At 51.9% G+C, this 21,495-nt stretch overlaps 1 protein-coding gene across 7 annotated transcripts in view; it reads right to left on the bottom strand.

Annotated features, from left to right (window-relative positions):
• KDM6B (lysine demethylase 6B) overlaps positions 1 to 21,495 on the bottom strand; it is a 96,894-nt gene that overhangs the window by 32,386 nt on the left and 43,013 nt on the right. For 5 of the 7 annotated variants that reach the window (XM_083580751.1, XM_083580750.1, XM_083580752.1 and 2 more), the window contains 9 exons: positions 13,925 to 14,056; positions 12,785 to 12,924; positions 11,031 to 11,160; positions 8,681 to 8,779; positions 7,077 to 7,311; positions 4,728 to 4,820; positions 2,759 to 2,926; positions 2,094 to 2,234; positions 293 to 619 (listed from right to left, as the gene is read on the bottom strand). In XM_083580751.1, the coding sequence (XP_083436877.1) occupies positions 293 to 619; positions 2,094 to 2,234; positions 2,759 to 2,926; positions 4,728 to 4,820; positions 7,077 to 7,311; positions 8,681 to 8,779; positions 11,031 to 11,155 (1,188 nt within the window). In that variant the 5' untranslated portion in view covers positions 11,156 to 11,160; positions 12,785 to 12,924; positions 13,925 to 14,056. Of the gene's footprint in view, positions 1 to 292; positions 620 to 2,093; positions 2,235 to 2,758; positions 2,927 to 4,727; positions 4,821 to 7,076; positions 7,312 to 8,680; positions 8,780 to 11,030; positions 11,161 to 12,784; positions 12,925 to 13,924; positions 14,057 to 18,671; positions 18,806 to 21,495 lie in introns of those variants that run through there. The other 2 variants (XM_083580755.1, XM_083580756.1) reach the window with 2 other exon arrangements.

The raw sequence follows: 21,495 nt of genomic DNA, 5'->3' as shown, positions 1-21,495 counted from the left end.
CTAGGCTCTGTGGTTTAACCCACAGCGCCACCCGCATCCCTTTTCCTTACGACTTTTCCCTGTCCTTACAACAGAGCGCTGCCTAAATTTCATGAAACAAACGGATAATAAAATCCAAAACGGCAACAACCAATTGCACGTTTATTCAAAATGCAATTGGGGCTGTTTTAATTGATGCGACAAAAGTGGACGAAACTGATACGGCGATTGCCGGTTTCGGGAGCCAGGCCCGAGGCCTTGCGACGCTTGCTCCGATTCCCAGACCCCCCCTCACCCCCTCGCCCCCACTCACAAGGCAGTCAGGGTTCGGTGGCCCCCGCGAGGTGGTCTTGCTGGTGGCGGTGGTTCCTCCTCCGGGGTTTGGGCGCGGGACGTAAGGCACGCAGGCGGCGGTTGCTGCTGGTGTGGCAGTGGAGTCTGACCGCACCCGGGGGGCTCTGCCGTCTCTAAGGTCACTTCCGTTGGGCCGGGCCAGGCAGCCATGGCTGTCGAGAGGGGGCCGGTGTGCTGGAGGGGTACGGGGGCTGGGGGCCATGGCCGGCAGGCGGTGAGGGGGCGGGTGGGAGCCGTAGGCGGGGCAGGGGTAGGGGAAGGGGTGGGCCACCGAGTTCCTCTGCTCCTAAAGAGAACAGGGGGGGAGACAAGGAAAGTCAGGAGAGGTCCCCCAAACGGGGGAAAAACCCAACTCTTTGAAACGCAGGTGTTCTTCCCATAATGCATAAATCAGCCTTTCCCAACATGGTGCCTTTTAGGTTGAGCCCCAGCCAGTACACCCAGGGGCAGATGGGAGTTGGAATCTAAAATGGCCATACTGGCTGAGGACTGATGGGAATTGTAGTCCTAAACAGCCGTACTGGTTGAGGACTGATGGGATTTGTAGTCCAAATGGCCATACTGGCTGAGGACTGATGGGATTTATAGTCCAAATGGTCATACTGGCTGAGGACTGATGGGATTTGTAGTCCAAATGGTCATACTGGCTCAGGACTGATGGGAATTGTAGTCCAAATGGCCATACTGGCTGAGGACTGATGGGAATTGTAGTCCAAAACAGCCATACTGCTCAGGACTGATGGGAATTGTAGTCCAAATGGCCATGCTGGCTGAGGACTGATGGGAATTGTAGTCCAAATGGCCATACTGCTGAGGACCAATGGGAATTGTAGTCCAAATGGTCATACTGGCTGAGGACTGATGGGAATTGTAGTCCAAATGGTCATACTGGCTGAGGACTGATGGGAATTGTAGTCCAAATGGCCATACTGCTGAGGACCAATGGGAATTGTAGTCCAAATGGTCATACTGGCTGAGCAATGATGGGAATTGTAGTCCAAATGGTCAAACTGGCTGAGGACCAATAGGAATTGTAGTCCAAATGGCTGTACTGGCTGAGAGCTGATGGGAATTATAGTTCAAAACAGCCACACTGGCTAGGGACTGATAGGTGGCACCAGTTTGGGAACGGCCAATTTTTCCTTCCGATACGTAACCATTTGGACTCTTGCGTTTCTGCATGAACTGGAGGCAGAGTTGAGGGCACACCTCTGAGGTGGGTGGGAACAGCTAAGGTGATACCCTACCCCACACTACCCACTTCCCAGGGCCCCCCACCCCCATGCAACCCAAACCCAGACAGATCTGAATTTGAGAGCGCCGCGAGGGGGAATGGAGCAGGCACAGCAAAGTGTTGAAGCCCCCTCAAGCAAGCAAGCCAGCCAGCCAGCCTACCCTCCCCTCCCTCTGCAAGGGAAAATCACGAGAGCTAGAAACTTGTGGGGGTTTTTTAATTTAAAGGCAGCCGATTCTAGGACATGGAAATGCCCAAAATATTGACATTGCCTATGAATACAAAAGCAAGGATGGCAAAAGAGCGGCGGGGAGGGGAAGGGTCAATTGCCCCTCTAATGGACGCCACCAGTTATCTGATAAGAACTAAATGACATTAATTATCGCAAAGGTTTGCTACGAGGGTACAACGAGGGTAGCCAGATTTTTGACCGGGGAGGGGGGTTTTCCGCCTGCCCGATGGTGAAAGAGGCCAGGCCGATGTCCATGGGCAGGGGGTGGATGCAGGGATGGGGGGGCAGCCTTACTTGTCTCTCTGGGGCAGCGACGTTCTTGCGCTCCTGCCCCCATGAGTCTCCGTGGAGGGGGTTCCATAATCCCGGCTTGGGCAGCTGGTAGTGGGGGTTGCCAGGGACACCTGGCGGGTGCTGGCACACCCCGTTACCATTCTGCATGCGCCAGGAGTGGAGATTTGCAGGGGGGAGGCGGGGAGACAGCGAGACAGAAAAAGCAGAGGGGGAAGGAGAGAGAAATGGAGGGAGATGGTCACAGCGCCCAACATCAAGAGGCAAACCCCTTCCCCAAATCCCGCCTTCGTACGGCGAAATAAACCTGAGCCGCCAACCAAAATGGGGCAGGGAAGTGTCCCCTCCGCCGCCCCAGGAAATTTCAAACAGCACCCCCCAATGGCTCATGCAACGAAACGGCAACATCTTCCTGCAATTAAATCACTACACCCCCCCCCCAGAGCAAAGCGTCGAGCAGCGAGCCCTGCGAGTGGCGCCGGGGCGTCTCGCAACAGCCGGGGCAGCGAAGCGAAGGCAGCCAGGCCAGTGCCAAGCGAGAGAGCGTGCGTGGGGCAGGATCTGGGCTGGCCCCGCGGCGCAAGCAAGCAAAGCGGTGGGAGCGTGGCAGTGGGTCTGGTTTGCGGCGGTCCCTTTTGCACCCAGAGTCCCCCCCCCACCCCCTGTACCTGGTCAGGACTGGTGCTCCTTCGCCTCTTCATGGGGGCGGGCATGTCCTCCCCGTGCCCCGGGTGTGGCGGGTGCTGGACCGGGGCGATTGGCTGGACCACGGGGGGCTCCATGGGCGGCCCAGGCCTCTTCAGCTGGGTGTTGCGCTTGGCAGAGAAGTTCCTCTTCTGGAAATTTGGGGAGAATCGGGGAGGAAAGGGGGATTTGCAAAGGGTTATTTTCGTTAAACGCGAAGGCGGCAGCAGGGGCAGCTCAGTTGGTAAAGCATGAGAGCCTTAAATCTCTAGGTTCTGGGTTCGAGCAGCACGTTCGGCAAAAAATTCCTGTACTTGAGCGGGTTGGACTAGATGTCCCTTGGGGTCTATTTTAAAGAGGAAGGAGGTGATCCACGGCCACTGAAGGGTTGGCAATGGCTTCAACATAACTCCCCACCAGTTCTGGCGAGTACAGGAAGTGATAACGAGGCTTCCAAGTTGTTCCCCCAAAATTAGCTCAATGATGGTGAAATGGGGAGCGAGAGAACGATGGAGCTGTTGATTTGTGTTGATTTGTTCTTAGTTTATTGCGTATTTCATCATCTGAAGTTTTCAAATACAGTGGTACCTCAGGTTACATACACTTCAGGTTACAGACTCTGCTAACCCAGAAATAGTGCGTCAGGTAAAGAACTTTGCTTCAGGATGAGAACAGAAATCGTGCTCCGGCGGCGCGGCAGCAGCAGGAGGCCCCATTAGCTAAAGTGGCGCTTCAGGTTAAGAACAGTTTCAGGTTAAGAACAGACCTCCGGAACGAATTAAGTACTTAACCCGAGGTACCAATGCAGTTGGGTTTTTTCTGTTTTTACTGAAAATTTTATTTTTTTTATTTTCTTGATAAATCGCCTAGAAGTTTTTCTTTTTTTCTACAATTAAGCGATACATAACTCTTTTGTGATAAAAATAAGCAGGTTCCAAACTGTTTGTGACAGATTACCTCAGATTATTCCAAAGATGTGACAAGAGGGGAAAGTGACCCAATCCACACTCTGTTATCTTATCTATGCTAATGAATTAAAACAGCCTATCACCCTGAATCCACATCCCCCAACATTTTGAGGCTTCTACAGAAAGCAAACAATGTAAGTGACGCTTCATGTATTTCACCTTATATAAAGATTTGTTTTTTTCTTTTAATGTGTGCGTGTGTGGGGGGGGGGGGAATACCATAATCTGTAAAATCCGAAAAGGAGAAAGAAATCTTGAACGGTGCAGAATGAATCACACAACTTTAGTTGCCCAGTGAAAACGTTCCTATTCAATCAGGCCTTTTGGGCTGATTTAACATTTGATAACCTTTAAAATGTGTTGGGGGAGATGGGGTTATCCGCTTGTTCTTGTTCTTGTTTTTATCATGCATTTTGTGCTTTTTACCTTATATTTTTATACTGTGCGCGGCCCTGAGTTCTACGGATGAAGGGCGGTATGTGGGTGCATAAGCAGAACCTCTGAGGCGGATCTCAATGCCAGGGGCAGGTTTGCACGGGGGCAAGACAGCCCCTTCATGTAACTTGGGCCCAGCCCATTTTAAGGCTTTTGAAGTAATAATAATAATAATAATAATAATAATAATAATAATAAAATAAAAAAATTTATTTATACCCTGCCCTCCCCAGCCGAGGCCGGGCTCAGGGCGGCTAACAACCAATAATAAAAACAAGTTGATTGAAATACAACTTAAAAAACAAGGTTAAACACAACATTGAAACATTAAAATGCAGCATGAAGTTATTACAGAAGAGACACACACTGTTAAATTCAGAACGTCGAACGGTGCAACTGACAGGAGTCGCCGTCCACCGACATCCACAGCATCACCGGTGTTTGTCCTCGAGAATGAGGGGCAAAGCAGTCAGAGATGCTGAGGAGAGGCAGAGAGGAGAATTTTTTTGGGGGGGGGACAGGTGAGAGTCCCTCATTGGCCACCACTCACCTCAAGGTGCAGGAGGTTCCAGACTTGTTGCAGGGGGGGCAATGCTTTCGGTCGGTGGTGAGACGACCCCGAGTGATAGTTCCACAGCTGAGCCTGGAAAAAGTCACGGGGAGAGCCGAGAAGGACGAAACGTACGGTTATAAAGCAAATGAAACCAGTTAAAGCGACGGATGTGTGCAAGGAATCATAAAGGAAACATCAATAATAATAATAATAATAATAATAATAATAATAATTTATTTATACCCCGCTCATCTGGCTGGGTTTCCCCAGCCACTCTGGGCAGCAAACAACAAAACACTAAAATACAATAATCTATTAAATAATCTATTAAACATTAAAAGCTTCCCCAAACAGGGCTGCCTTCAGATGTCTTCTAAAAGTTTGGTAGTTACTTTTCTCTTTGACATCTGGTGGGAGGGCGTTCCACAGGGCGGGTGCCACCACCGAGAAGGCCCTCTGCCTGGTTCCCTGAAACTTGGCTTCTCGCAGGAAGGGAACCGCCAGAAGGCCCAATTCCCACATAAAGTGCTTATAACGAATGAAATGGTAGCGGTTAGGGTGTCAGACTAACCTCCCAGAAGAGAGGCCAGGGTTCAAATCCTCGCTAGGCCAAGAAAAGCTACTGGGGGTGAATTTGGGGGCTGGTCACTGACTGTCAGCCTAACCTACCTCACAGGGGATTAATGGAGAGAGGAAGAAGAATGGGCATGCCCACCTTGAGCTCCTTGGTTAAAAAAAAAAAAGGTGAGACATGGAGGCAATAAAATAAATACTAATGCCCCACGGAGGACCTTAAGGTCCATATATAGCAACACCCTAGAGGTCCCGGACCCTAAGGAAGTCAGATTAACCTCAACCAGAGGCAGGGACTTCTCAGCACTGGCTCCAGCCTGGTGGAACGCTCTGTCTCATGAGACCAGGGCCCTGTGGGATCCGATTTCTTTCCGCAGGGCCTGCAAGACAGAGTTTTCCACCTGCCCTTTGGCTTGGAGTCAGTTTGATTCCCTCCCCCTCTTCCTTTTTTCCTTTCTCCCCCTTGAGGCTGCATTTTAATTTTAATGCTTTCATGTTTTAATGTTGTATTTTAATCTTGTTTTTTAAGTTGCATTTCAATCAACTTGTTTTTATTATTGGTTGTTAGCCGCCCTGAACCCGGTCTTGGCTGGGGAGGGCGGGATATAAATAAAATTTTTTATTATTATTATTATATTGAATGTTACAGATTCAGAATAGGATAGAGAAATACCAAAGATTTGCACCAGGGAATCTGGTAGGAATATTTCCTACCAATGGTTCGCTGGGAGTGAATTTCCGCTCCTTCTGCTGATAATCTGCTAATTTTATTGCGCAATGTTATAAACAGACTATTGAATAACCTAGTACTTTAATTTGAATCAAGCTGTTTATTAAAGGTAAAGGGACCCCTGACCATTAGGTCCAGTCGTGACCGACTCTGGGGTTGCGGCGCTCATCTTGCTTTATTGGCCGAGGGAGCCGGCGTTTGTCCGCAGACAGCTTCTGGGTCATGTGGCCAGCATGACTAAGCCGCTTCTGGCGAACCAGAGCAGCGCCCGGAAACGCCGTTTACCTTCCCGCCGGAGCGGTACCTATTTATCTACTAGCACTGGCGTGCTTTCAAACTGCTAGGTTGGCAGGAGCAGGGACCGAGCAACGGGAGCTCACCCCGTCGCGGGGATTCGAACCTCCGACCTTCTGATCGGCAAGTCCTAGGCTCTGTGGTTTAACCCACAGCGCCACCCGCGTCCCTAAGCTGTTTATTATCAAGTCATTATTATTATTATTATTATTATTATTATTATTATTATTATTATTATTATTTTATCAGGGCTTATTTGCATTGTTCTAGGTCGTTGTGAGCTTTGTGGCACACATTTTGGTCGACAACTGGGAAACACTGGCCTGCGAGCGCTCCAGTTGGAGAACAGCCTTTACCAAAGGTGTCGTGGGCTTTGAAGACGCTCAAACTCAGGACGCGAGGGAGAAATGTGCTAAGAGGACGGCACGCTTGGCATATCCACAACGTGATCAACTCCCACCCGGAAACCGATGTCCCCACTGTGGAAGGACGTGTGGATCCAGAATTGGCCTCCACAGTCACTTACGGACTCACTGTTAAGACCGTGTTCATGGGAGACAATCTTACTCGGCTACGAGGGATCGCAGAAGGAGAAGATATTTTGTCGCTTCAACGGCTTGCAAACTGCCTTGCGCGCCACAACGCAGAAAGGCAGTGTGCAAATTAAATACGAAATGAAATGGGCTGCCTCAGCCCTGTCATTCCTCCCCGCAAGGGGCTGAAATTGAACATTATATTTATTTCCCTACCTGCTGCAGTCGTCCGATCCGAGCGTGCATCTCTCCGTAGCTCCCATAATCGTAGTCTCGCGGGTACCGGGTGGCATTCTGGTAGCAGCGCACGGCCTCCTCGCAATCTTGCTCCGACTCGTAGATCTCGCCCAGCTGCTCCCAGAGCTGAGGCTGTCCTGGATCCCGGAGCAGGGCCTGGACGCAGCCGTGGATGGCCTCCAGCTTCCCGTGCAGGGGCCGCGGGGCCAGGTTCCTGGGGAAGGGGAGAGGCGTCAGCGATGGGGAGAGGCAGTAAGGAACGCTGGGCATAGCTGTCAACTTACAGATTTGAAAATAAGGGACCAGCAGCCTCGAAAATAAGGGATCAGCAGCCAAAATAAGGGATTTTAGTCAACCAGCAGCCAAACGAAGCCTCGAGCGGTGGTTCCCACAGCGCAGCAACCCGGCAAAGGGGATGCAGCAAGGAAAACCACCGTCACCTCTCCGCTGGGAAGCGCTGAGCAAAGGCGAGTCCCCAGGCAACGCGGCCGATTTGATCGGCACAAGGCATGCAAGCTCCAGCCCCCAGTCGTTCTCAGACTCCTTATTGGGTGAGCAACGCAGCCAAGCAACACAGTTGGAGCCTCCCTCCTCCCTGGCCGGCAGGGAGGGAGGGAGAGGAGCTGCTTCCTTTGAAACCCGGGAAATTTAAGGGACATCATCAATAAGGGACAGCAGCGGGACACGGCGCTGGGAGAAGGGACTTTCCCGCCAAATAAGGGACAGCTGACAGCTATGACACTGGGGCCCCTGGTAAGGTCTTTCCTAGCCTGGGGCCCTCCAGATCCTTTGGACTCCCACTCCCATCAGCCCCAGCCAGCAGAGGGTTGGTGGTGGCAATAATAATAATAATAATAATAATAATAATAATAATAATAATTTAGTTATTTATACCCCTCCCATCTGGCTGGGTTTCCCCAGCCACTCTGGGCAGCTCCCAACAGAATATTAAAAACACGATAAAACATCCAACATTAAAAACGTCCCTAAACAGTACAGTGGAACCTTGGTTGCCAAACTTAATCCGTTCCGGGAATCCGTTCGACTCCTGAAACCGTTCGAGAACCAAGGTGCGGCTTCCGATTGGCTGCAGGAGCTTCCTGCAGCCAATCGGAAGCCGCGTCGGACGTTCAGCTTCCGAAAAACATCCAAAAACCAGAACGCTTACTTCCGGGTTTTCGGCGTCCGAGTACCAAGGTGTTTGAGAACCAAGGTAAGACTGTGCTCTGAAACGTCTAGATACCAGCAGGTTGGGGACCCCAGTCCTGGGGGCCGGGGTTTAGAGAGGGGGATTCTGGGAAAACTGACTTCTTGGTGCCATGCGATGGGAGTGAAGTTCACAGCAGCAAAGCACCAGCAACCAAGACTCTCGAGGAATAGGGGGAAAGCTTGGGGAACTGGATTTGGGGTAGCCTGAGGCCATGTGTCCAGAAAGTACAGCGCGCAGGGTCTGGACCACCCCCCTTTAACCTCCCACCACCACCACAATGTACAGGGTTGGGGGCTGGGAGCTGGAAGGGTGTGCCACCACAATCCCTCCCGTAGCTGCTGATGTTGGCAAAATGCCCTCTGGGAGCACTTACCCCGGGGGGAAGTAGCCCTTGCTGTGTTGCCCCATGTTAGAGCCATGGTTGGGCGGCAGGTGCGGGGGCAGCTGAGGCTGGCCGACACTGGCAGAGCACCTGGGCAGAGGCAGGAGGGGAGAGAAATGTCAGAATGTTGGAAGGGACCCCAAGAGTCATCTAGTCCAACCCCCTGTAATGCAGGAATCTCAACTTATGTTGTGAACAGCCCTGAGATCTATGGGTATAGGGGGGTATACTACTACTACTAGTAGTGATAAAGTATCCATGACAGTTGGCCATCCAACCTTTGCTGAAAAACCTCCATTTGTCTCATTTGTCTCTATACTAATGCACAGAGTATGGGAAACAAGCAAGACGAATTGGTCATTAGTCCTACTCCCGCAATGCCAGAATCAGAGCTAAATCAAGTAAGGGGACAAGGGCTGGTGTAGTGGCTGAGCGGGAGAACAGCTGCTTTCCATGCAGAAGGGCCCGGGTTCAATTCCAGCCCCGCCCCATGGCATATCCAGGGAGGGCTGGGCATGTCCCCTTTCTGAAAACCTGAAGTGCCGCTGCTGCCAGCCAGTGTAGGCATTACTGAGCTACATGGAGCAATGGCCTGGTTTTGTATAAAGCACCTTCCTAGGTGTGTAAAAGAGAGGTCAGCCACGACACAAGCCAGGCTTGTCAATGCTCAAGGCCAGCTGCAGCTACCCTTTGGAGCAGGAGTGGAGGGAGGGGGACTGCACTCTGCACATGCTTATAGGCTCCCTGATTCGTAGTTCATTGAATGCACCCTGGGGCTGAACCGCAGCTCCAAGGACAGGCCTGGGAGCCGAAGTCTCCTTGAGTGGCCTTATTTACTTATTTGATGAAATTTCCGAACCACCTGGTTGTAAAGCAGTCCACAAAGAGAACAGATCAGGAAAATGACCAGTAAAAAAAAGTTAAAGAGCGTTAAAAAAAAAGGGAAAAACAGCTATCAACTAAAAAGCAGATTCAAATTCGTGTCTGCCTCCCAAACACCTGGGACGTATTTTCAGCAGATGCCACAAAGAGGAGGAGGAGGGGAAGAAGAAGAAGAAGAAGAGGAGGAGGAGGAGGGGTTTGGATTTGATATCCCGCTTTATCACTACCCGAAGGAGTCTCAAAGAAGCTAACATTCTCCTTTCCCTTCCTCCCCCACAACAAACACTCTGTGAGGTGAGTGGGGCTGAGAGACTTCAGAGAAGCGTGACTAGCCCAAGGTCACCCAGCAGCTGCATGTGGAGGAGCGGGGAATCGAACCCGGTTCACCAGATTATGAGTCCACCGCTCTTAACCACTACACCACATTGGGTAGCACAGGGAAGGAGTCTGCCTGGTGTCAACAGGCAGGGAGTTCCAGAGGGCAGGTGGGGCATCTAAACTATTTGAAAGATGGGGGGTGGGGGTGGGAAGTCAGACGTGGGGCCTTCCTTCCTGCTTTGCAGAGGAAGCTGTGGAAGCCAAAACACAGGGGGCTGAAGTGAGGGGGGTGGAGGAGAGAGGGAGAGGCGAAACCTCTCTCAGAGCATTCAGCGCTACGTCTAAACTCCAACCGACATCAAAGCAACGTCAGTTTCTTGACTTCCCCGCCTGAAAAGGGTGCGGTTTTATGGAGGGCACTTGGGGAAGCGAATGCAATTCATCGCCCACGATTCTTTGCACAGCTGTGGGTGTGTTTGCTTTGCAGGCGTGTACACATGAATTTTATATATATTTGTGTATGTACCGTATGTGTGTGTGTGTATATATATCTATATGTGTGTGTGTGTGTGTATGTATATATATATATATATATATATATATATATATATATATAGACGCGGGTGGCGCTGCGGGTTAAACCACAGAGCCTAGGACTTGCTGATCAGAAGGTCAGCGGTTCGAATCCCCATGACGGGGTGAGCTCCCGTTGCTTGTTCCTGCCAATCTAGCAGTTCGAAAGCACTTCAAAGTGCAAGTAGATAAATAGGTACCGCTCCGGCGGGAAGGGAAACGGCGTTTCCGTGCGCTGCTCTGGTTCGCAGAAGCGGCTTAGTCCTGCTGGCCACATGACCCGGAAGCTGCACGCCGGCTCCCTCGGCCAATAAAGCGAGATGAGCGCTGCAACCCCAGAGTCGGCCACGACTGCACCTAACGGTCAGGGGTCCCTTTACCTTACACACACACACACACACACACACACACATACACGTACATACAAGGCAGGTGTGGAACAGCCTTCGCCAAGCTGGAGAGCTTCCTGGTGCTTCCTGGACTACAACTCCCATCTGCCCCGGCCAGCGCCGCCCCTTTGGACTACGACTCCCAGGAGCTCCCACCTCCCAAGCCGTAAGACACTCACCTGCCGCCCTGGAGCCATGGTCGGGAATGGCAGGAGCTCCAGGCGTTGCCGCTGCAGCCCAGGTTGCCGAGAGAAAAGGGGTCCCGTCCAGCACGGCCCCCCAACTGCTCCACTGTGCGATGCATCCAGCCTGTGATGGGGGGAGAAGTGGGGTTCAGGCGCCAAGCAGGGAGCTCCTTACCACCTTCATGGAGGCCAATTCCTCCTGCTCCTCCTCGCCTCTGACCAACCCATCACCCCTCTCCTCCTAAGGCCCACCCCTTCCAGCTGCTGGCTCCTCCCACAATCTCAGCCCCACCCCCCAAAAAAAAACACAATATGGAGCTTATTCCAGCTCCCTGGACCCTCAAGTCCAGCATCCTGTTCTCCCCATCCAAGGCCCACTCCTGTCCATCCTCCCAGCTGCTCCTTATAGGGACACGGGATGCTAGCTTGTGTCAGACCAGACCACTGGAATCTACCGTATTTTTCGCTCTATAGGACGCACTTTTTCCCCTCCAAAAATGAAGGGGAAATGTGTGTGCGTCCTATAGAGCGAATGCAGGCTGCGCGGCTAAGCCCAAAGCCAGAACAGGGAGACATAGCGCTGCGCAGCGCTCCTTCTCACTATTCTAGCTTGTGGACGGCTGCGCAAACGGACAGTGCCTTCACCCCGCTGCCCTGCGGAGGCTACAAAGGCTGTACGAAAGTGGGGAGAAGGCTGCAGCGCTTCCCCCCACCGCCAGCCCCACAAGCTCAGGGGGCAGCGGGAAGGCGGAGTGCTGCCTTCCCGCTGCTCCCCGACCTGGTCTTTGGGGCTGGCAGTGGGGGAAAGAAGAGCTTCCCCCGCCAGCCCCAAAGAGCAGGTCAAAAGGAACCCAAAGCCTCCGGAGCCCAGCGGGAACTCCCGCTGGACTCCCGAGGCTTCGGGTGAACGCACCTTGAACGCACAGAACACACCTTGTTTTAGAGGGGGAGAACAAGAAAAAAAAGTATTTTTTCTGTTCTCCCCCTCCTATGGTCCGGTGCATCCTATAGAGTGAAAAATACAGTATCTAGCTCAGTACTGGTAGCACTGGCTGGCAGCAGCAGCCCTGCTTTCCCGTCTAGCAACTTCCCTTTCAAATGACTGCCCCACCCCAACCACTAGGCAGCCTCCTATATGTGCCCCCTCTGCACCTCACAGCACTTAATTTAGAACTTTATTTTCATATTCATACGCCCAGATAATTAGTTGTTGCTGCTGCCGCTGCAAGATTTCACTTTTGTGACAATTGCCCAAACGTGCGTTTCGGAATTTATAAATTTGGTTAAGCCATTTGGGGGCTTAAATTTTTTTAAAAATGGAAAGAAGGGGTGCAGATTCTTTGAAATAAACATAGAAATATGTACCGCATTTTTTGCTCTATAAGACTCACATTTTCATTCCTAAAAAGTAAGGGGAAATGTGTGTGCGTCTTATGGAGCGAATGCAGGCTGCGCAGCTATCCCAGAAGCCAGAACAGCAAGAGGGATTGCTGCTTTCACTGTGCAGCGATCCCTCTTGCTGTTCTGGCTTCTGAGATTCAGAATATTTTTTTTCTTGTTTTCTCCCTCCAAAAACTAGGTGCGTCTTGTGTTCTGGTGCGTCCTATAGAGCGAAAAATACAGTAAATAGATATCTTGCAGCCCCGGTCCCAACTAAGTTCACGGCCCCCCACTTTGCTATTCTACCCCAAGAACAACAAATGAGCACATTATTAATTTCCCCAAGTAATTATTATTATTATTTTTACCTCTCCTGCTGTGGTGGATGCGCCTTGGTACCCCACCCTCCACCCCCCCGGATCTGAGCGACGGGTGCCCCCACCCAGTCGCGGCTTGCTGCAGTTTCCTCTGGTTTATTCCCCTTCTCCAGTCACAGCCACATAAAATGCTGAGGGGGAGAGAAAAAAGAGAGCACACGAATTACTTGCAATTCACAAATATGTTTGCTTCAATTGCCCACCTTGGGTCTAGATTCCCAGGGAGGGTAAGCAAAATGCAGAGGCCTCCAGAGGTTCCTGGACTACAACTCCCATCATCCCAGATCACTGGCTGTGGTGGCTGAAGGGAGTTGTAGTCCAACAACATCTGAAAGGCACCCAGTTTCCTCACTGACCTGCCTTGGCCAACCTAGTGCCCTCTCGCTTTGACTACACGTACCATCAGCCTGAGCCAACCCAGCCATATGATAATGGGAGTTGTAGTCAAATGCACCAGGTGGGCACCAGGCTTGGTGGAAAAGATGATCTGGATTAAGCTCAGCCAGAGATAGCATAAACAATAATGTTGGAAGTCTCGACGCTTGTTGCTCAAATGTCCAATTAAATTCACCCCCAAATCTTGGCATTAAGTCGTTTGGGTGCATGATCTCTGTTTTAGATTAAATCAATATGAACATGGCCTGAATTGGAAATCACAAATTCAAATTATACAAAGGCCTGTAGGCCATTTACTGCAAACACAATGTATTTCTGTTTCTTTTACTGCTGAAAGCAACAAAAGGTGAATGCAAAACAACATTCAAACGAATGTGAACTCCTAAAATTTTATATAATTAAACACAAACACATGTTGCGGTGGTTTTATATCAAGTTTCCTCGGTTCTGCCTTATTAGTGGGCTGGACGCAATTAATTTAGTAGCAGAAACTCATTCCCTTCTCCACCCATCTCTGTGGATATAGAGTTAAGCAGCAGGAAAGAAAGAGTTAACAGAGCCATGTGTTTCTCTCATCCAATCAACACAGGGCCTCCTTTGCCCTCCCTCCAATGGAATTCCTTCAAGTGGGGAAGGGAGGCGGGGCTTCTGCTCCTGCCAGCCCCAAGGTTAACCCTTGCCCTACCACACCTGCCCCTTCTGCCTCTCCAGATGGAAATCGCAGCCTGCACACACCTACTGTGCTGGAGAAGCTCTGAGTGGCTCTCTCTGTCTCTTTCTCTCTCTTTCTCTCCTAGAAGACGGCCAATCACACGACGTCCTCCGCGTGGCCGCCAATCATCTTTCACCTCCGTCTCCTAATGAGGTCTGGAAATCGTAGAGATAGAAAAAGAGAGAATGGCTTGGGTTAGTCTTCCGAGGAGGCTGCTTCGGAACTCTGCACAATGCGCCTGTGTTCTGCAAAGGAGAGACGCTTTTGCTGGGGAGGGGCAACTTGTGGGGGGCAGCTGGGTTCAGGAAGAGCTTTGCCCCCCGCCTGAGACGTGCTGCATGTGGGATCTCCTCTACTGGAAACTGCACGAGACCGTTGACCTGCATTGCCTTTTTACCATTATCTAAATCTGCCAGGTATTTTGTCTCTTGTTGCTATAATTACTTACAATTCCTAATTATAATACCTAATAGCGTGGTATTGCTTTTTAGCAAAAGCAGCTAAAAGAAGTAAACCAGCAGAACCTTAAGAGACAACATTATTATTATTATTATTATTATTATTATTATTATTATTATTATTGGCATAACATTGCGCCTGGCAACCCTTGTTGTCAAGTACGTCATTATCACTGTGCTCCTCTGCCTTTTATTTCCCCCTGACTTCACTATTAATTATTTGCTGCATTCATATCCTTCCTCCTGATCTTCCAAGGAGCCCAGCGTGGCAGATGCAATTCACCTTCTCCTCATTTAATCCCAACAAACCTATGAGGTAGGACATGGGTGGCGCTGCGGCCTAAACCACGGAGCCTCTTGGGCTTGCCGATCAGAAGGTCGGCGGTTCAAATCCCCGCGACGGCGTGAGCTCCCATTGCTCTCTCCCAGCTCCTGCCAACCTAGCAGTTCGGAAGCACACCAGTGCAAGTAGATAAATAGGTACCGCTGCGGTGGGAAGGTAAACAGCGTTTCCGTGCGCTCTGGTTTCCGTCACAGTGTTTCATTGCACCAGAAGCGGTTTAGTCATGCCAGCCACATGACCCGGAAAAACTGTCTGCAGACAAACGCCGGCTGCCTTGGCCTGTAAAGCGAGATGAGCGCCACAACCCCAGAGTCGTCTGCGACTGGACTTAATTGTCAGGGGTCCTTTACCTTTTTTTTTTTCCTTTTTCTTTGGCTGACAGCTAGTGACTGGCCCAATGTCATCCCCCAGTGGCCTTCATGTGGGTTTTGAACCCTGCTCTCCCAGTTCCTAGTCCGACACTCGTAATTGCTACAACCAACACCGGCTACTGAGAATCTCCCCTCAAAAAAGCACACTCAACGCCCTCAGGGCAACACTTCCTGCATGGGATGAAGCTGTCTGTAAGTCCGCAGAAACCTGCACCATAGCAAATGCGTTGGCCTTTAAGGCGCCACAAAACATATGCGCTGATCCTGACTTGTTAGTTGTGTTATTAAATCGCACAACTGCTACAGATAACTAATAATTACTGTTTCCCTTGTCGTTTCAAACTGCGGGAATGAGAGAGGTGGTCTTCTTGTTGCAAGACATGATGTGCATGCAGAGGTTATGCGCTCTGGTTTTCAACACGCCTGTCGAAATGATTTCGGGCAATTTGCACACACTGGGGCAGAGCAGGTTCATATCTCTACCAATTCTAAGCAGGGACCGGCAAAGGTTTCACGGCTGAAAACCCCAGAGAGCCAATGCCGGTCAGATCAGCTTTCCACAACGTGGCACCCACCTTGATTCGGACTACAACTCCCATCAGCCCCAACAATAACAAAGATTTGTTTTTTGTACTCCACCCATCTGACCGGGCTGCCCCAGCCACTCTGGGCCGCTTCCAACAGATATTGCCTCTTGTTTGTCTGGGCAGAGAGGGGTATGCGTGTGTTTGCAGAAACCTCCGATCTTTGCGTGTATCCGCAACGCAGTGCACTTTGCAAAGGTAAAAGCCAAACCCATTGCCCCAAACAGTCCTGTCCATGGCTCCACCTACCTGTGGCACTCCCCACCCCCGGCCTTCCCATGAGGAAATGTGGCAGGCAAGCTGGAAAAGACTGCAATTCATGGTCCTCCACAACACACACACGTGTGTGCACAGAGCAGCAGCCCGCAAAACGGAGATAATCGCACTGGCCTACATTGCAAGGTTGTCGTATGCTTCAATATCTCTCCACCTTTGAAAATGTGTACTGTACGTGTGTGAAAATAATATTTTGCCATTTCATTTCTCCCTTCCTAGTGCAGCTAAGAAGCACTGGCAGGGTGAGCGGTTAAAATTTTAAAAAATGAAATTCACACCACCCACCATGCGAGTTGCCCCAAGTTTAAAAAAAACTCAAATTTTGCTTCTGCTTGGCAGGTGAGAGTGTGTGTGTGTGTGTGTGTCTGTGAGAGAGAGAGAGAGAGAGAGAGATGATGTCCAATTTCTGCTCCAACAAAAATTCTGCTCCAACCTGTGCGCAGGTATCCTTGTAAGGTATCCTCTAACTTTTAACAACACACACACACACACACACCAGGAAATCTGGGTTGCAGACAAAAGACCTGTCAGTGATATTTTCTGGCTCAGTGTGCACAGAGACTCTGTGATCACTGTCCTGAAAAGCCCTATTGCTGGGTGTGAGTCCTGGCGACTGAGTGTCAAGGGGAAAGCACTCTGTACATGCCTATTCCTGCATTGAGGGGGCGGGTTGGGCTGGATGACCTTCAGGGTCCCTTCCATCTCTATGATTCTATGATTCGACTGCTGCTTCCCTGCGCTGGTGGGCGAGGGTGGCAGCTGGAACTAGGTCCCGGGATCACCCAGCCTTATGCATAAGGCTTGTGAGGCATTGAAGGGATTTATTCCTTCTCTCCCCCCGCCCCCCGCCGCCTCCCATCCCAAAATAACCTGCCTCAACCACTGCGAAGAGGGGGGGTGGGGGGAGTTTGCAGGCCTGGGGTTTGGCGGAAACAAACCGGAGGCAACTTTTTTCCCACGCTGCCCCACGACGACTGCGAAGGAAAAGGAAAGGAAGGGGCTCGCTAGTCACCCCCGGTGACTCACGGCTCACACAGTCTTTTCGCCTCAACCCCCCAAGCATGTCTGGGTCTACGTCCTGCCATAAGCCTGGGCCAAACACACCAGCCACCCCCCCCCCCTCCGCCAGCAGCACCGGTGTGGTCAGCCTACCGTGGGCGTGAGCCAGACAGTGTCTCGTGAGTCCAGCCACGGCTACTGGAGGGGTGCTGGGAAAGGGAGCTGGGGGGGTCTGACTGCCCCAAACATGGCTGCACTTAGGAAACCCCCAAACACACACACACACAAGTTGGGGGTGGGGGGTATTAGCAAGGCCCTCCTCCCAACCTTTAACTCAGGATAGGGAGAACCGGGGCGTGAATTTACATCCAGACCAAATAGCAACCCTGAAGCCAAAGACCACGGCTATTTCTGGAAGAGCCGAGAGCTAAGTTTGGCTCAGGGCGGGACGGGGCAGCGGCGGCGGTTGCGTTGGAGCAAGTAAGGCCGGGGGGGGGCATGTCGTAAGACCTCCTGTGCATACTCCTGCCTTGTGAAATGTGGCGAGGGGGGCAGAGAGGAGGCGTCCCAGGGGCAATTGGTCTCTCCGCCATAGAGGGCGCGAGAGAAAGCCGAGCCTCCGTTCCGAATGCGCCAACCGCACGCCAGTGACAGAGCATGGGACACGCCAAGGGCGCCCGACGCTTGGGCTGAACACACAGGCAAATCACGGCAACGAGGCTGCTGGGGACACGGCACAAAACCTCCGGAGGCATGCACGACAAAGAGGACGCATGCTAATAATATGCCCGAAAAACAGGCTGTTCTGACACAGGTAAGCTCAGGGAAAGTTACATGGCCTGCGGAGTGTGTTGGCATCACCCAAGATGCACTCCATTCTGAAATTATTCCCTAGGTGTACCGCCGTCTACAGCCAACGGCCGATTTACGCACGTCCAATTAACGCACGACCGCGCATGCGCATATCACCGCGACCTGGAAGAGGCTGGGAAAAGGCTCTCCACTGTCATGGGGTCAGGAACGTAACGCCAGTGCAAAACGGTTGTTGCCTAATAACTAGGGCTGGGCAATATCTGGTTTTCAACATTGCAATGCATTACTGGCTAAATATTATGATATACCGATACATCGCGATGTCTGAAGTAAGGATGGAGCAATGTCGAGAACCACTGGCTAGCTTCATGTTTCTTCCCACATTGTGATTTTTGCGCAGCACACACACACACACACACACACACACATCGTGATTCACAATATATCGCCAGGTCAACATTATGAAAATTATGATATGGACTTGAAACCGGTTTTGGGCGATATTACAGCCCTACTGTATACAAATATGATTACATGCTACATAGAGAAATTCAGAAGCATTTCTGCTTCCAGATGTGGAGGCTGAGCACAGACACCACACTGGCCGAAAGTTGAGATCCCAGCCGAAAAGGCACAGGGGTCTAAAGCCCTTCGCTTGCCCTGCACACACAACTTTGCAGAGCCATTCCGAATTGGGGAATCTGTGCTACCTGCCTCGAGAGTTCACCGATAGAATACTTCCACACTCCTTGCACGCTCACACTCGTGCGAGATCCGTATCACCAGCAAAGACATACGCGCTGCATTTTCTCACCCTCGTGAGCTCAGCTCCAGCACAGGACACCAGCACCCCGGCCCCCAACATACGCCTTTCTGCTCCCCCCTCAGGTTGAACCGCAACAGTCTGTAAGGCCAGGCATACACACCTTCCAATACCGAGATCCAGATTCTGGGCCGCTTTGCCCCCCAGGGCACCCTTGTCTTCACCATCTCGACTGGCTGACCACCCCCAAGGTGAAAAAGTAGCTGCAACAGCAAAGGAATCCCAGAGGACTCTGTTTGTTGACAATTCCAAATTCCAGTTCTGTTAGCTCCTGTTAGGAAGACTCTTGGGCTGCTTCTAGTTTATTTGTGTTTTCGGTTGCGTAGATTATATTGTGTGTGTGTGTGGTGTCATAATGCTGTTAAGACATGTTTTTTTCTTTCTTTCAGACAGCAGAGAATGTAGAACATGCATTCCTAAATAAAATAAAACGAACAAGGATTCGACAAGCACGCAAATCACACACACACACACACACACACACACACACACCCGGGGCCAAATGACATGTGTTTGTGCAGGTTCAGAAACCCGTGACCCCCCCACACACACACGTGTGGCTACACACGCCCATTTCCAAACATGTGCAGCCCATGTTGCTGGCACACACGCAATCTCCATGTGTGCCCGTACACCAGGGAGCTTTCTACATGATCTCGCCATGCCCCCGGGCCGTACGAAAACTTTGTGCGCCTGCGTGCTTGCATTCTGGTGTGAACCAGCCGGTGACGCCAACCACACACTCCTTCTCTTGCTCACACCACTGTGACACACTGCCCCACATCTCCCCGCGCCCAGTGACATCCATGCGCCCCGCTGATTTGCACACAAGCGAGCATGCTCCTCTCTGTCCCACTACTGCCAGCCCTCACAAACTCCACGCTGCTGCTGCTGTGGGGATTTCGGGGCTGAGTTGTGACGCAACTGTGAGCGAGCCAAGAGGAAGCGATGCGGGCAAGTCCTGGCAGTGCAGCTGGCGTAGGAGGGTGAGGCTGGCCCGTCTGGGGACTCACCCAGCCTCCAGCTACTACACCCTCCCTCCCTCCCTCGGACAGCAGAAGCGTCCAGTTCCCACCCAGTCTGGCCAGGGTGCCAATGCGCACACCCCTGGCCGCTCCAGGGCCTGCGCATGTGTGGGTGTTAACGGCAGCTACTAGGCTGAAGATTTCTCCCAGCGAGGAGGCCAAGGCAGCTGCAACTTCAGAGAAGCATTATATCGCCCCTCCCGCCCCCCACAGAACCATTCCTCGCTCTAAAAGCCTGCATTGCATTATGGGAAAAATCGACAGGGATGTCACTGGGGACTGTCCACCCAGGGAGGAAGTGAGGCAGCTCCTGCGAGTGGAGGAAGTAGGGGGAGGGACAGGAAATGCACCCCAACACACACACACACACACACACACACACACACACGGGTCTAGCGAACCATTTCCTGTGCAAGCTGCTGTCAATACACAGCCCAAAGGAGAAGGCGTGGCCAAACCCAGCCGACACAAAAGACACCTATTTGATGCTAGAAATCTAAAATAAAAAAAGCAGGGCACGCAAACACACAAGACACACACCCACGTGTGTGGTTGCTCTCTTTTGCTCCTACACACGCACACCTAGAGCCGTCAGCCCTGTCACATCGCAGCGTTGCGCCGTCGCCCGTCATACTCCCACAACCTCTCTCGCGCTCAGCACCCACCCATCCCACCACACGCACAGAGTTCTGGGTGAGGAGGTGAGGTGACCCTCCTTCCCTGGGCATGCGCGTCAGCGGCCCCCGCACGGCGCACCGAACATGATGCGCAGGGGATCTCCAACACTCCCACGCCTCCAGGAAGGCGCGGGGACAAGGGTCCCGGGGGCGGCTGCCCGGAACCCAGTGGGGCAGAAAGGGCACCGCCAGATTGGCCCCAAAGGGCATGGCACAAAATGGAAAAAGTGCCCCCTCTGCCCACTGCCATGGGGCAGAAGATCAAGCGGATCAATGCTCGCCCAGCAGATTTAGAAATTTCCCCCAGTATCAATGGTGGGGTGAAACATCCCCCCCACCCCGAGCTGTGTTGTTTTGGGGAAAGGTCCTTTCAGTTTCCCCTACGCGTTCATATTCTCCGAAACAGAGATTGCTCGCTGCTTACGGGACAAATTTACAAGAAAAGGGAAGCAGAGACGATGGCAAGTCGCCCCAACCGCAGAGGAAGCAGCGAGTCACGGGAGACTGTGCGCATCACGGGTAAGTGTGCCTGAGCATGGAGGGCACCTACACAAGGCGTGAATGAGGAGAAGGAGCGACCGGCCGAAAGCGAGAGTGAATGGGGGCCCACGAGGGTCAAAGGCGGGCTTGGGAGATGGTGCAATGGTCAGATAGGAATGATAACCAAGAGGGAGCCAGTCTAGTGTCTCTTGGTCGGGAATTCCACAACATGGGAGCCACCACCGAAAAGGCTCTCTCTCTCTGATGGGGATGTAGGCGAGAGAGAAGGTGCTCACCTAGGGAGTTGCGCTAACATCACTCCAGGTGGAGCCAGGCCACAAAAGAAACATTGCAGTCCTAATTCATTCCTGCTTAAGGGACCAGGCCCCCACCTCACAAGGAGACGCAGGCAAATGGCAGGGCATTACAGCAGGGTTTGCGTTGGCTCGGGAGGGCAAACCGGGCTCTGGGCTGATGCCAACCGTGGGTGTCTCACCGGGTCAATAAAGATCCCCAGAGATACAGAATGTGTCACTTGCACCCACCCCAAAGATGTACCCAAACAGACACACATGTGGGGACGTATGCACAGACACAGCGCACACTCGTAAGGGGTGCAAATGCACGCAAAACACCGCAAGCACATAGACACAGGCCTCACTTGGGCAGGGTAAAGGTAAAGGGACCCCTGACCATTAGGTCCAGTCGTGGCCGACTCTGGGGTTGCGGTGCTCATCTCGCTCTA

Source organism: Podarcis filfolensis (genome assembly GCF_964270895.1).
Source record: "Podarcis filfolensis genome assembly, chromosome: 13".
Taxonomy (NCBI): domain Eukaryota; kingdom Metazoa; phylum Chordata; class Lepidosauria; order Squamata; family Lacertidae; genus Podarcis; species Podarcis filfolensis.
This window is presented reverse-complemented; position numbering and strand designations above follow the sequence as displayed.